The sequence below is a fragment of the Cygnus olor genome, chromosome Z, assembly GCF_009769625.2.
Source record: "Cygnus olor isolate bCygOlo1 chromosome Z, bCygOlo1.pri.v2, whole genome shotgun sequence".
Lineage (NCBI taxonomy): Eukaryota > Metazoa > Chordata > Aves > Anseriformes > Anatidae > Cygnus > Cygnus olor.
In genome coordinates, this window is record NC_049198.1 from 70,637,338 (window position 1) to 70,653,311 (window position 15,974).

Here is a 15,974-nt window from a genome sequence, read left to right on the forward strand (position 1 = left end):
AGAGATCAACATTTACTACCACATCCTGATCAAAACTAAGCTCACATCCTAAGACAAACACCTTCCTAACCTTCTGTACACATAAACCAGCACTATTTGCTTAGCTTTACTCTTCATAACTCACGACTCATTCTCTTCCACAAACACCTGAATGCAGTATTTCTGAGAACTGAAAATGCTTTCCTTTAATATGCCAGCCCAATTGTTTATTATAAGTCCGGAGAGCGCTTACCCATTTGTCTTGTTTCAGGGAGGGTGGTTTTAAAAGTCATGTAAGTAATATTTAGATTTTCACACCGATTTTTCCAGCAAGAATTTTCAGAATAATCATATTCTATCACTAATGAGAAGTGAGTCCAAGGGAAGTCAGCTCCAATTTGCTGATTTTGTACAATAACACAGGAATATCTACTGAGGCTTAAGAAAACACAACAATGACAAATATTAAAAATTCGTTCAGGTAGAACTACAGTCAGAACAAAATAAACACATTTTTACTTTGAAGAATTATGGTTGGTTAAAGTTTGTTACAAAAAGATCTTACCCCTCCTGCATTTAAAAACTGTAATTTTTCACAAATTCATTTTAAAATTAAAAGCTACGCCCCCATCCAATTACTTGCCTAAATTATTTATATTTTCCAACTTCATAATTTGTCATATTTGAACATTATGCTTTTTTTTTTTCCACCCACTGAAGAGATTTTCCTAAAACACTTGTTAGCAATTGCAGGGGAAATTCCTCTGAGTCTTACAACTAAGCATTTTACTAGAGTTTTGGCAAACTTCTCTCCTCTCAGAATGAAGCTGTAGATCCATATTCTGAAATTTTTACCCTGACAGGATACTTCCGTAAAAACAAACAAAAGTTTCACTAAAGCTAGTCCTAACTAGGGAGTTCAGGCTACGCTCTTAAACATCCAGAATTTAACTTACTTGCTTACGACATCTTTACGACCTAGGAAGGTTCCTTTTTTCTCATAATTCAAATCGATAGCTTTTAAACCTGCACAGAAAGAGTTAAAGCCTTAATCAAATAAATGAGCTTCTGCTGGTATGCACAGCAGTAAGCAAAGCAGTAAAGTGGAACAACACAGGCTATTAACATTTTTGTATTACATTGTCTGTCTTCATTAAGTCCTACATAATTTCAGTTTGTATTGCAGTGGTAAATATAATGATTTGGAGACTTCCATTTTTGAACTGAAGGCAGAAGTAATGTGAACTAGATTCTGTCTCATAACTGAAGTATTATTTCTGATTACTTTCAGATGAAAAATTAAGAGCTAGTATAAAAGGCAACGTTTTTTGTCCATTTAACTTTTTGATTCCTTTACGCATTCTGTATGCTTCAAATCTTGCAGATATGACTGGAAGATGTAACTAAAAATGGATATTTGTATAACATAAATGCTTCTCTTGAAAAGTTTATCTAGCTTGATTGACTTGTGTTTGCAACCAAGCTTTAACATGTTAAAACAAATCAAATACTTTCCATTAAATATCATTATAATTAGTAAAAGCATCGTGAACATGCCTCCTCCCTTTCAAAACATTATAAAAGATAGGGTTTCTTCTTTTAAGAGCACAGGAAACTTAACTTTATTTTGAAAGGCAAAAGAACAATACGATACATGACACTGTTGATAAGGTTCAAGCAAGGAGGAATTACAAAAGTGAGTTTTAAAAAGCAATATGAAAGGAATCAGTGGCTTGCACTAAACATAAGTACAGGCTCAAATAACAATCTTCCTGAAACAGATTTGTTTTACCAGTTGAATCTCTGATGTTGAAAGAGCTTGTACAAAAATTACTCATGGGTAAAATAATGACAGTGCTACTTGTATCAGGGGGGCTTGGAAATAGAAAACAAATACTTTTTTCTTGACTGCAATAGTTTGCTACAGCTTATGCCTATATATTTAACAAATTAATAAACAAGGCAGCAAAAAGGTGGTGAAAGGGAATCACCTAAATACTCATTTGAAGTTTTACTTTACGGAACTTAGCTAAGACTTGTAAATTGTCCTTAAACTACTCTTAAGAGACATGCAAGGAAGAAAACTTCTGACCCTCGATCAGATAAAAACAGAGACAATTTGACTGAGACAATTGATACAATTATTATTAGGCAATGGGGTGCCCACATCTCCTTTGTGTTCTGTTAAATAAATCTTTGACTTGACAGAGGAGCTCTCATTCTCTTGCAACAAAAAACATCACAAGACGACTCTTAATCAGGGGAAAATACAGTGACAAGAAAGAAAAAAATGGTTTACAGAAGAGTTTGAAAACAGAAAACGGTGAGAAAAGTATATAGAAAGGTCCCTGATGAGGAGAAAAAAGGAGACACATGGAAAAAAAGAAGGCACAAAAAAAGAAAAGTAATTAAGCACAGAGCAACAGCCTTTTTTCTTTCAAAAATAAATTATGAACTATTTACCTTCTACTCTAGATAAAGCGTGAATGACAGCAGCTTTTTCTCTCTCTGAGTCCATTCTTGTTATGATTAGTATCTGGAAGAAGACAAATAAAAGTAGTTCTGGTACTGTAAAAATGTGCTTTCTGCCTACATACATCTTCCTTTCTCCTTTGCACAAAACCCACGAGATTGACTAGGCAGGTGAAACAGATGGAAACCTCAGAATTTTCCAGAATGACGAGCGTACATGCATATTATTACAAGAGTTGGAGAAATTATACTACAGAAGACCATAATTCAGTTTTACGAACAAAGCTCTTCTAGTAGAAATCTCAACCATGAACTTGTAATTCAAAGTAGAAATGCTATTTAAAGATATTATCTAAAGACATTATGCCACAATATTACTGTTGCACGAGACAGATTATTACTGTCACATTAGATGACTACATACTGTCACATCTTATGGACTTAAACTGAAGATATTTAGAATTCAGCCTGCAAGGTGGTGATGTACTGGGAAGCACTGGATGTACTGGTGAACTAGTTAGAAAGATTTTTCAGACTGAAAACAGAGTGTATTGAAGTCTTCCTACCAAAGATACCTTATGTGTGAGACTCATTAAATACTGCTGAGGATGAAAACACTGGTAAGGATTACAATCTACCAAACTGCCATATTTTTTTTAAAAATCACTACTGGAAAAGGTGCTTTACTTTGTCCACTATTTCAAATGATACAGACTGAACTTGTGTTACACAATCAAAGTATTTAAAGAACATGTACACACATACGAGACTTTGAGCTTCAGGTAGCATCATCTCTGAATGAGAATGTCATTTTATAGGCACTTTTCACGGTATACACAAGATAAGACTTTTAAGAAGACACATGGCACATCTGACTCTAAGACCTAAAGGCAAAAGGTAATTACATATGTAAATGTTGACACTGTGATAGATCTTGTCAGAAAAGATATCAGTCTGCCTGACAAGCTTTAAGTAGACATCTGTTTCCACATGTTGGTGCAGTCACCTGACAACACACTGGCTCGTTTTGAAGCAGTTTTGGACAGCTACATTTTAAAATGATGGCCTGTTTTTTTTTTTTTTTTTCCTATACCACTCAATAACATTACATCTTGTTGTGAGCTAGATGACATTGTTAGTGATATCCTATATAGTCACGAAACAAAATGAAACAAAAAGATCAGAAGCTCATTTCATATTAGTTTCTTCTATTTTGTTAGCAATTTCTTGCTTACAAAGAAAATTTTGTATTATAATCCTGTATCAATAATAATTTTCTTTAATAAAAGAATAACCAATTATCATATTTCACATCGTATTAACTGATGCTGATGTCATGTGACAGAGGAGGAAATGGCTTATGTAATAGAGCTTTCATTTCTCATTAAAGCTGCAATACTCCTCCTATTCTGTTTGATTGACACTGAATGTCAGTGAATAATGTATGCATTAATGTATGCATCTTATAATTGTGAATAAAATCATATATACTCTTAAATTTCACAGGTACATATCCACAACCTCAAGTTGAAGTCAAGCAAGCAAGTCAACACTTGGGAGAGTTATATTTAAAAATCACATCTAGCGGAGTTCAGAAGAAAGTCAAAATCGTCACTGAGCTGACACTAGGATGAAAAAGTTGTGGAACGTCTCCTAGTACAGCGTAATCCTACTACCAGAAAGCAAAATGCGTTACTATTACGAACAAGAAAATGATGCTGAAATCACCTTAGAGGGAATACTGAAAGACGGGCATGGAGACAATCTGTGACGTTTTGGTTGTTTCATTTCCACTTTACATTCCATTACAACAGCTTATTGTACTCCCCTTTGGAATGCACCTGTGTGAGGGGCAATCCCAATGACAAAAACAGGTGGGGAGATGAATGGATGAGGGCAGCCCTGCGGAGAAGGACTTGGTGGTGTTGGTGGATGAAAAACTGGGCACAAGCCAGCAGTGCAGGCTTGCAGCTCAGAAAGGCAGTTGTGTCCTGGGCTACATTAAAAGAAGCATGGCCAGCAGGGTGAGGGAGGGGATTGTCCCCTTCTGCTCTGCCCTTGTGAGACCCCACATAGAGTACCACATTCAGCTCTGGGGCCCCCAGCACAAGAAGGATGTGGGTCTGTTTGAGAGGGTCCAGAGGAGGGCCACGAAGACAATCAGAGGGCTGGAGCACCTCTCCTGTTAAGAAAGGCAGAGAGATCCGATGTTGTTTCAGCCTGGAGAAGAGAAAGTTCTCTTAAGCCACCTTATTGTGGCCTTCCAGTACCTAAAGCGGACCGACAGGAAAGACAGGGAGGGACTCTTTGTCAGGGAGTGGAGTGATAGGACAAGGAGTCATGGTTTCAAACTAAAAGAGAGTATACCCTGCATGGTATCACCCAAAATATTCACATTTAGAAATAAAAAATCTCTGGATAACTTGAACTTTTTCCACAACTCCATCCTCAATGCAATAACTGTGCCCTATAAATATTTGGGTCATGTAAATACAATCCCAGGAGATTGGCCTGATACAGGGGTCAAGCAGAGGCGGTGGATAACAATATCCATACACTGCAGGGTATCTGTGCTCTGAACATCACTGTACAAGTACCCCATTCTTACTTGTGATGTGACTGTGCACCAAAAGACTGGAGCTGTCAAAAAGTTATAACGCAATTTTCAGTAAGTGATGTAATACATATATTCACCAGAGGAACAAAACCACCTGCAATAAAATGAAGCCCATCCAATATGAAAACTTCCATGCATGTTATTTCACTTTTGCAGCAAGGGGAGATCTGGTGAAACACAACTCTGCACTGCTTCTGACAGAGGTCTTAAACTTTATGTTATCCTTACTTAGCAGATACTGTGAATTGCAAAGGTAATATGTATAAGACTTCCTTCCATAAACCCACTCTCATTGAAAGATGGTTTTATAACAGTTTATATATTTTAATCAGTTTCATTTGTGTAGAGAGGTCGTTTACATTGCTAACCTTAGCACTGCGTCCCTCTCCGTAACTTTGCATCCAATTTAACATTTGACGCTGAAGTTCTGTTATTTTGGGACTGATTTCATGCTTTTTCTGGCTGCTGTACTGTACAACCTTCAGCTGCCTCCAGATATTATCCAAACAGGATTCTACGATGTTTTTGTAGATATCCTTTGCTTTAGACAAATATCCTAAACCAAGAAGGAATGTAATTGAAATGAAAGAGACAAAAGATATTTGCCAAGGTTTGCATTTAATCTACACATATGTTTAAAATATGATGGTACCTTGCACAAAAATGCTGAAAGTTTAATGGCTGACCAATATGGAAGAATACTATTCTGACTAATCGGGTATGTAAGTGCCCTTTATAGATCTGCTACACATCCCATAATGTCTTCTATATGATTTCAGCTAAAGAACACAGCATTCTATAGCTGCAAATACCAGAACTGTCCCATTACATTTAATTAGTCTGTATGGTTTATACTAAAAAACTCCCACTCTCTAAAGCTTTACTTCTCCCACGTTTTCATCACTCTGTTTGTATTATCACAATTACTTCTCATCCCTGAATGATGCCCTTTGCATATAAATCGTGAACAACACCAGGCTTATTAGAAAATGCATAAAGAAAAAATAGATCTAAGAAACCTATGTGATGAATCAGACATCACAGCACCAGATCACAACAGTACTGAGAACCACAGGGCCTATTTAGTACGTCTCAATTTTCTAATATCTTTTTTACTTGCGCAGTTTCCTGTGGCAGGTGTTACTGGGCTCTGGATGGTCAGGTACTGTGTAATTCTGAAATGCCACGTATGAGTGCTTCTGCTACAACTCAAGAAAGGGGGAAAAACTTCTCCTCTTGTTTCCCTCCTCCTCCTCCTTTTGATTGTAATAAACACAGAAAATAACTTAGAACTCATGTATTCATTCTGTATTTTCTTCCCGCTTTTTTAGGGCTAAGAAGTATGTAAGCAAATACAAAATCATTTCTTTACCCTGCAGCTCAATTTATGGCTGATGTTTTCATTTTAAGTCGATTTTAAGGAAAACCCACCGTTAATGGATAATTCTGAGTAACTGAAGTTAGAAACTCTGAACTGTTTATCTCCTTCAATAAACAGGGAGGCTGACATTAGGGCATTCAAAAGGCCACTTATGAATCTACCCTGACAGATCTTTCTGAAAATTCACAATACACAGCTATGGGAACTTGAAAAGCATAATATTATGACTTCAGACATAAAATTAGGTTACTAAGAATTTTCATATTCCAAATTGAAATAGCATAATAGCAGAAAAGCACAAAAAGCAGCCTGAGTCCAGTGCTCAGAATTGGACTGTAACTTCAAACTTCCTGCTTTGTTATATGCTTGTTAGATAGGATTTAAGATTTTGCTTAAAATGTACCTGGTTTGAAGTACCTCATTTTCCATGAGCCTAAGAATATTTCTAAATGGAAATCATTCCACCTTCTCAGAAGGTGGACTGTAAACAACAAAGGATCTGTCATTTTTGCATGTTCCTCAGTTTCCACACAGAGATTCCAAAGAAAAATTGTCATTCTGAGAGACCAGTAAACACATTATGTATGTGGAAATTCATACAAAAGTTTCTTAGGCAAATCCATGTAATAACATAAGCAGTGCATACATACCACCAAAGTCCAATCTGTTGTGAATTCATACCTCATGATGGAACAGAAATAAGGAAGCAAAGGGAGACGAAAATTACATCGAAGCTATGGTAGAGGTTTACTGATGGTGAACTTGCACAACTTACAGACATGAAGAAAGGACTGCAGAATACATGCAGAACATAGGGATTCTGGGTATCATGGTTCACTATTTAAAACAAACCTAGTGCTGTGTCCAAGCCACATGTTAATAGAAGGTCTCGAACTGTCACCAAGAGATGCACCAGAGCAGCGTGTCTGAACAGCGTGATCTCTTTCTCATCTACTTTACCTTTACAAATAGAAGACATAGGTGTGGTCTACATAACATTTCAGAAATCACACTATATGTATGAAAATAATTTAAAAGATCTCAATATCTCAGAATTTTCATTAAAAACAACTGAACTGACATAACCTTGAAAGGCTAATAATGGTGATTGAAATAGATATGACACAGTGTAATTTTTCCCAGGACATCTGATCAAAAACAAGTGGCACACAGGGAAGCTGTAATTTTTGAAAGCTGTGCAGGAGGTTGGAGGAGGGTATAACAGTTCCCCCAGGTCTGCCATCAAATTCACACTGCCTTGCTGATTTTATTACGGCAATCTTCAAACGCACACAGAAACTAATAAATTCCCTATCTTTTGTTCCTTCATACAAGCACAGGTATTGATGTTACTATTTCCTCATCTGACTAGTCAAATTACTAAAATTTTCAATACAACTATAACTCCATCTAACTCATTTTCCAAACATTTTGGAACTTTTTCCAAGAAATCAAAATGACAGAATATCCATTAATCAATAAACAATTTTAAATCAGTGATAACCTCAAATTGAGCATTTCATAGAACCCTTTCAACAAATCCTAGACTATAAAAGTCACATTCTTTATGAGAAATTATTATCACCCTGCAAGTCATAGCATATATCATAAGAAAAGTTCCCACTGACTTCCAGTAAAGATCCATTTAGAGTCTAAACTCCTGATATTACCTTATCCACATCTAATTAACCTTTCCTGATAAGAATCCTTAAAAAATGGTTATGGTTTGGAGGACATCTTCTTCAACCCACAGACTAAATCAAACGATTTATGGGATACATATTCTGTATTCTATACCCACTTTGAATAAATCTTCAAGGACCTGACTGAACAGGGAGGAATTAATAGTCTAAAAGAAGGAATGCATTTTTGAGAATTGCACACAGGAAGCAGTGTAGTTCATTATCTTAAGAAAGGAAAGATGTGAGTGTTGCAGAGTAAGTGGACTAATGAATGAAAAGCAGACTTAAAGATACTAAAAAAGAGGTTGAGGGAAATAATTAGCTAGTTCTGTGTACTAGGGTCAACATAGCTTTTAGTTCAAATACACAAGTTAAATGCCTAGGAAGGAAAAAGAAAACTTATGAACACATATTTTAAAATGAAATTCAATTAAAATACTTCTTGTATTACAATATTTATGTTAATAAATGTGATGATGAAAACTTATGAGATACTTTTTGTAAACTATGATATTATATATCATGTAAACTAAGATATAAAACATCTAAACTTATGTAAACTAAGATATTTTGTAAATAAACAAGGAAATCAACTACAGTAACCATATGAGATAAACTGCTGAAAGTTTTATCATTAATTTATCAAACACCTTGAACTGTGTGTCATCAATTATACCCATATTAGTATTGCAGATGAAAAACATTGACTTTTTGAAGACATACCTTCTTTAAAATGATCACATATCACCTTCTCCTGCTGCTTTAAGAAAAACCTTGTATGGTCAAATTTTATGCTGTCAAAGCTCCAACTTATAGAAGCAAGAACACCTAGATGTGCCAAATCTTTTAAAATAGGGGTGGCTGCTCCTTCCAACAGACAGTATGCCTGGTATTGGCTTTCTGGATAACACAATAAAGAAAACAGTAATAAAGCTTGGTTTCATATACTGGACAAGAATATTCAGGAGACCTAGTAAAGCACAAAGAACACTGTCTTCTCCATGAAAGCTGTAACATTAACAGAAAAGCAAATGCTCAGCATGGTGCTGCGCATATCTGCTGGGTCACAGAATTAAGTTGCTCCTCCCAGCAGGAGGAATAATAACTGTATTATTCCATCCGCTTTGCAAAGTGATCAAACTCCATGATGGATAGTTAGGAATTTTGCGACTCCACTGCTATTGCTCCATTGTTTAGCTACCTTCTTCCACGCAGCAGTCTGAACTTACACTTAGTCCATGTATATCCATTTGTTACTATAACTGCAACTTAAACAGACCTTCTCCTTTCTTGGCATTTAACTTCAGATGTCTTTGTCTAGCAAACCTAAACAAGTCAATCTCTCAGTGCCTTCATAATTTCATGGGTTCTCTGTGGCTACGCTATAATTCCCTCTAAATTACAACCAAGTTCTTTGCTATTAGAATCAAGGATGAGCTGCTAAATGCTCAATGCGTCAAAAGGTCGATCTTTTCCATGGGGAAGAAGTTGAAATTCTTCACTATCCATTTTTAACATGTTCATCATTACAGTTGAGTTTACCTTGTCAACAAGATGAGATTTCTATGAGTCTTCAATTTCAACGATTTATTATTATTTTTCAAAAACATTTTCAACTGACCTATATGAATAATCTGATTTGACTAGCAGTTGGCTTAAGTTTATCTGGACAGTTCATTATCTCCCAACAGTTAACAACCCCATATTTTTAAGCATTCTAGAAGAACGGTATATTATTATGACCAGTTCTTCATCCTGTATGGATATAGGTCAGATACTTTGGTATTTTGGATGCACATTGTTTGATTTAATTCAGACATTCCTGCAGTTATGTATCATTTTCTTTTTAAAGCATATTTCTAGTCACATCTCATCACTGTTCCACTGTTTAGAAAAACGTTCGTGTGAATTTTTCTAATCTATGTTTTGACTATAGCTTGTTTTTGAGAAAGATTCCTTTCCTTCGTGTGCAAGGCCACCATAGAATGGCTTGGGTTTGGAACGGACCTTTAGAGATCACCTTGTCCAGGCCCCCTGCCATGGGCAGGGACACCTCCCACCAGACCAGGTTGCCCAAAGCCCCATCCAGCCCGGCCTTGAACATCTCCAGGGATGGGGCAGCCACAGCTCCTCTGGGCAGCCTGTGCCAGGGCCTCACCACCCTCTGAGCGAAGAATTTCTTCCATATATCTAATCTAAATCTCCCCTCTTTTAGATTAAGACCATTCCCCCTTGTCCTACCACTACGCTCCCTGACAAAAAGTCCCTCCCCAGCTTTCATGCAGGCCCCCTTTAGGTACTGGAAGGCCGCTGTAAGGTCTCCCTGGAATCTTTTGTTCTCCAGGCTGAACAACCCCAACTCCCTCAGCCTGTCTTCATAGGAGAGGTGCTCCAGCCCCTTGATCATCCTCGTGGCCCTCCTCTGGAGCCGCTCTAATAGATCTTCATCTTTCTCGTGCAGGGGGCCCCAGAGCAGGATGTGGTGCTCCAAATGGGGTCTCACAAAGGTGGAGTAGAGGGGGACAATCAACTCCCTTGCCCTGCTGGCCACGTTTCTTTTGATGCGGCCCGGGACATGGATGGCCTTCTGGGCTGCAAGCACACATTTCCAGCTCATGTCTAATTTTTCGCCCACCAGTATCCCCAAGTCCTTCTCCGCAGGGCTGCTCTCAATCCATGCAGCGCCTTGCACTTGGCCTTATTGAACCATGGTTTAATACACACTGCATTTCAAGGACTGTAACAAGACATTCAGTCCCAGGCTGCAAAATGATATATATATATTTTTAACTGTTGAAGAGATTTTTTTTCTGAGTATATTAAAGAAATCTTGTTCCAAAGTTATATACAAAAAAAAAAAAGCATTAAAAATAAGCTTAAAGCTAACACCTGACACTTCATAAACCCATCTCAGATGGGGTTGGGTATGCTTAGGATGTGTTTGCTTTCAGCCTGTAAAATATCTTGGAAAAATATCTTTATCTAAATATATCTATAATCTTAGATATATAAGGGTAAATATCCTTATAATATTTATAAAAATATAATATATCTATATAATTTATATTATATATATACGTATCTATATACACTTCCAGACAAATGGTAGTTCTTCCCCACCATTTCTACTGTATGAAGAAATTGTTCTCAGTGCGTATTCTTTGATTAGTGTCTTGAAAAGTACAACAGCATGAGTTCACTGAGTAAGGCTCAATAATTTATCAGACAAACCCTAAGCCTATGGTGGATTGCTACTGCGTTAAAGCAGCACAGGTACTTTGTTAGACTGTACTTTTGCTACAGACATCTCCTACAAAAGTATTGCTAATCCATTCTGCCTTCAGTTCTCTCTCACTTACTTACCCTGTCAGAAGAAAAATGCAGATTTGTAGTTTGAGAGTACTGATTAGCATGAAGAAATTTCATGTCAGCTGACTTATATCTGACATAACTCATAACTTGTATGTTTCGGTTTGCGTGAGATTTGCCTAAGTCATAAGACAGAATTCCACTGCTTGCTCTCACACCTGTGTCCACATAAATATCCATCTATTCGGAATGCTCTCAGGCACAATCAGGAGATAATAAGCCTAAGAATTTTCACGTTTGTCTGAGTGGCACTATTCAGTGTGAGATATTATATTGCAATGCTATATAAAATAAAGCATATCCCAAAATACTACACCTGATGCTTGAATTTTGACTGTGATGCTGCTCTCATTCTCTTCCTTCTCTGCTGTTACAGGCTCACACACAGAACTGTCCTCTTTGTGATCAGGCAAGTGCTGTTCTTTGGGTTGCAGCACTAAATCATCAAACCACAGAAAAGATGTAGATATGAATATCACACGACCATCTCAGTGATGAAGAAAACTTTTTGTAAGTGATTCTACATATAAATAAATTTTCAGATTAAGTAGTGTGTATGACACATACAACTTTTTCTTTTCTCAAACATCTTTTTTCTTTCCATGGACTCGTATACTACGGACAAAGCTTTGCGACAGAGTGAGATGTGGCACTGTCAGCCTGCACTTCCCAAGAAGTCAGGTTCTATCCGGTTCCTTTTCCTTAGGGAAGAAATACAGTGTTGGGAAAAATCAGGAGCTTTTATTATGGTTCTGTAATAATATAATTCTATAGCAAAGCTTGTATAAATTTGTATGGAGAAAAAACATGCATGAGAGCAAAGAAGCTGCTGACCATAAGGAGCTCCAACAACAAAAAATACCTCAGCCTGTGTGGAAAACCTTAGGTAACAGAGTGAGTGTGAGTAGAAAGGGTTAGATAACATAAGTGACCCAGAAAGAACATGGAAGCTGCAAATGGCAGAAGAAAAATGAAAGAAAAACTGCTTATTGAAAACGACTTTTCCCCGTATCTTACAGCAATCTATTGCAAGTTATCATTTTAAAGTCTCCTTCCTTTGTTCCTGATAAATACTAATACATGAGCTACATGTACTTCTGCACACAAAAACTGCCTTTGACAGCTCTATCTCTTTACTTCTGAAAGGGATTCTGGCTGGATAGGTGTCTCCTAAATATTGCTGATTATTTTTAGTTAAGAATTTCAGTTTCCTCAAAAAGCAAACTGATCATATAGAGATAAAAAGAAAAGATTAAAAAACCTACTTCTCTAGTTAAGTTTAAAAAGTTTTCTGGTTTTGAAAAGCAATACAGGGCTCAAAATTGGATCAATAAATTTATTCTACTACTTTCCTCTTGTGTATTTTCTAACTTAAGTACTATACACAGTGGCATCTTTAATAAATAAGCTAACCAAGAAAACCAAAAGAGAAACAGCCCTACGATCAGTGCTAGCATTTCTTATCTTCAGCTAAATTTAGAATGACCTTTAGTAAGACATTAATCTGCACTGAGAGAGTACAATAATTTACATGTTTTCTATATCAATGTGCTAAGATTATATATTTTAACATGTTCTTGTTTTATCAGACATAACAGATCTACTATTCTGTGATCTACCTGTAAACTTATATGTTTCTTCATGGCATTTAACTTAAACCTCCGCAGGCTTATTGCTCCCTGCTTGAAAGCGTAACATAGACGGTTTGCTTTTCAAAACTTTTGCATTTATCTTCTTAGGAGATGTAGTTCTAGTCAGAGTTCACTAGATGGTAGCAGAAGTCTCCTGTTAGATATCCTGCTCTAGAACTTTTAAAGGTGGGATTGTTCCTTTCTGATGACATGAAAATGGGTTTTTGCACGTCTACCAGAAACAGCTACCGATGAATTTGACCGAGAAATAATTTGCTCCATAAGATTATATAAACTGGTGGTTAAGTAAATGTACGGATTTGCTTCTATAGGAATTATCGCTTAAAGGTTTTATTTACCAATTATTTTTTTAAAATGTTGGGACATATAACTGAAACACAGATAAAAGTTGTTGTCAGGACTCCATTATACAGGTCCAAACAATGAAAAATATTCTTTTTTTAATACAGTTTTATAATGAAAAGTGAGCTTGGAAATATGTCACCGTCTCCCAATGTACCTTAAAACAAAACAAGAACAACAACAAAAGAAACTCACGAGGACTTTCTTCTACTTCTTTTCCCTCTCTCCTAATTCCATTCCTGCAATGCTCACCTTTAGCCTGAGCTTGTCTCATAAGCGCTATTATCAGAGAGAACAGGGCTGTCAACAACTGTCTGTTTTCCCTAACTTCTGATCTGCCTCATTGTTTTCTGGGATTTGCATCAAGGTAACTGGCTCCAACAGCTGTTTTGAGAGCAGAACTTTAACTCTTGTTTATTGTCTAGGCTATGCTAATTCTAATGATTTATCCACAGAGGCCAGGAGATCTGATTCAGGACATACAGACAAAACAGAACCACAGAACGGCTGAGGTTGGAAGGTACCTCTGGAGGTCACCTGGTCCAACCCCTGCTCAAGCAGGGACATCCAGAGCAGGCTGCCCAGGCCCATGTCCAGGCAGCTTTTGAAGATCTCCAAGGAGGAGACTCCACCACCCCTCTGGGCAACCTCTGCCAGTGCTCCATCACCCACACAATAAAGAAGCGCTTCCTGGTGTTCAGATCTTCTGGAGTAAGTACCATTTAAAGTTACTTGTCAGAATAGGATTAAAGTCATATATATTTTATTAAAAAACAAGCAAACATAACAAAACCAACCCAAAGATATCTATAGAATAATAAACTCAATAACCTTAGATGAAAATTTAACTACATTAAAGATCTTAAAAATGTTACCAATGTGAGCTACCAGCATCTACTGTAACTGGTATTAGAAAGCAAAACTAAACCTGGAATAATGGCACAATAAATTGGTTCACATACCTTTTTCAGGACTATCTATGTCATTCTCTTCCTCTCTTTGGGTGACTGTGTGTTTAGATCTCAGCATGATAAAGTTGCTCAGATCAGAATCATCATTGTCCCATTTTGTAGCAGGTGTGAATGATGCAGGCTTCTGAACCTCGGAAGAGTTGTCTTCTTTAAAAGATACATCTTTAGGGCTGACTGAATCAAGTGATTTGGGTGTCTTCTTTCCTTGGTTTAAGAAATAAATCTTCTCTTCTACCTTACTCTTTTGTACGCTTCTTCCATCAAACTCTTCTACAAAGGCAGTTGTACCGTCAATTTTGACAGAAGATGCAGCATTTATAGGCAGGGTCCCATTAGGTACTTGGTACAACTGATGTCTTTTGGCAGAAAACAGCTCCTGATTTGTCATGGAATTCTTCTCTTCAAGCCATCCTAAAAAATAAGATTTGATTTCTCCACTGTAATGCAGAATGTTTTTTTCTTCCTCCTGGTTGATGTAAACTGTTTTGGTTTAATTATAGAGAAAGCATTTTTGTATTTTATCCCTCTGCATTCCCAGATTGTTAGAATCTGATTTTAGGAAATCTGTACTGATTAATCTTTACTCAAAAGGTATAACGCTGAGAAACAGAAGGCCGTGCTACTGTCTTATTAAGTTATGATCATTTGCATGGTGCTTCTTGGTGTTAGATTTCTAAAAAGTGGGACGCAACACATTTGATTAGGAAAAAAGATCAAAAGCTTAACAGATTTCTTTATAAGAGGAAAACAAGAAATAAAGCAGGCAATTACCACCTTCTGAAAGAAGTGCTTCACTAGAACTGTAATTTTTGCATTGCTGCAGCACATCTACGTTAAACACAGTAACTAAATACTTTCCAATATCTAAAAAGAAGTTAAGTGACAACATTTTTTCATGAGTTGTGCCTATTTGTATCACAACATGTTATGTTTCTAGCATTCCTTGGTGTTCTACAACCACACTGACAGCCCTGAAGTCAGGCCATGGTTATATACATAATTCTAAATAACTTTTTGCATTTTCTGTTTGATTCTAAGTATGCATCTAAGTATGCTCTGTTAGAAATTCTAATATTTATCAGCAGCATGTTTGAAGCCATAGTCAGACTAAAAAAAGTTTTCTGAATAACATCACAAAAAAGAATTTTCACTGTAACATACCCTCCCACTGACCTTGTGCAGAAAGGATTATATGTCTGCTTTACCAAAATAATCCAGTCCAAAATTACTATTTCCAAAGAAATTCTCCTCTATTAAACTATTTTATTAAAAAGTACTATTGCTGGTAAAGGCTACTTTTCATTTGCACATTATTAGAAAAAATAACTGTGTAGTTAAAAACTTGTTACTGAGAGTTTGTGCAAGTACATCTATACTATAGTCATTTTTCTGCTTCATAGTGCAAAATATTTTGTTCTTTAAAACAAGAAATCTTCCATTTCCTTCCCTGATGGAGGTATGTAACTGTCCCTGAGTGATTCTCTGTTAAAGTACCTATCTTTGCCTTTT

General features: G+C 36.6%; 1 protein-coding gene across 1 annotated transcript in view; it reads right to left on the reverse strand.

Annotated features, from left to right (window-relative positions):
- The window catches only part of SHOC1 (shortage in chiasmata 1), a 50,139-nt gene that overhangs the window by 14,114 nt on the left and 20,051 nt on the right, over positions 1 to 15,974 (reverse strand). The window contains exons 13-20 of the mRNA XM_040541956.1: positions 14,457 to 14,876; positions 11,817 to 11,936; positions 8,855 to 9,031; positions 7,302 to 7,409; positions 5,437 to 5,624; positions 2,443 to 2,515; positions 936 to 1,005; positions 233 to 417 (exon numbers count right to left, since the gene is read on the reverse strand). Of these exons, the coding sequence (XP_040397890.1) occupies positions 233 to 417; positions 936 to 1,005; positions 2,443 to 2,515; positions 5,437 to 5,624; positions 7,302 to 7,409; positions 8,855 to 9,031; positions 11,817 to 11,936; positions 14,457 to 14,876 (1,341 nt within the window). The remainder of the gene's footprint in view (positions 1 to 232; positions 418 to 935; positions 1,006 to 2,442; positions 2,516 to 5,436; positions 5,625 to 7,301; positions 7,410 to 8,854; positions 9,032 to 11,816; positions 11,937 to 14,456; positions 14,877 to 15,974) is intronic.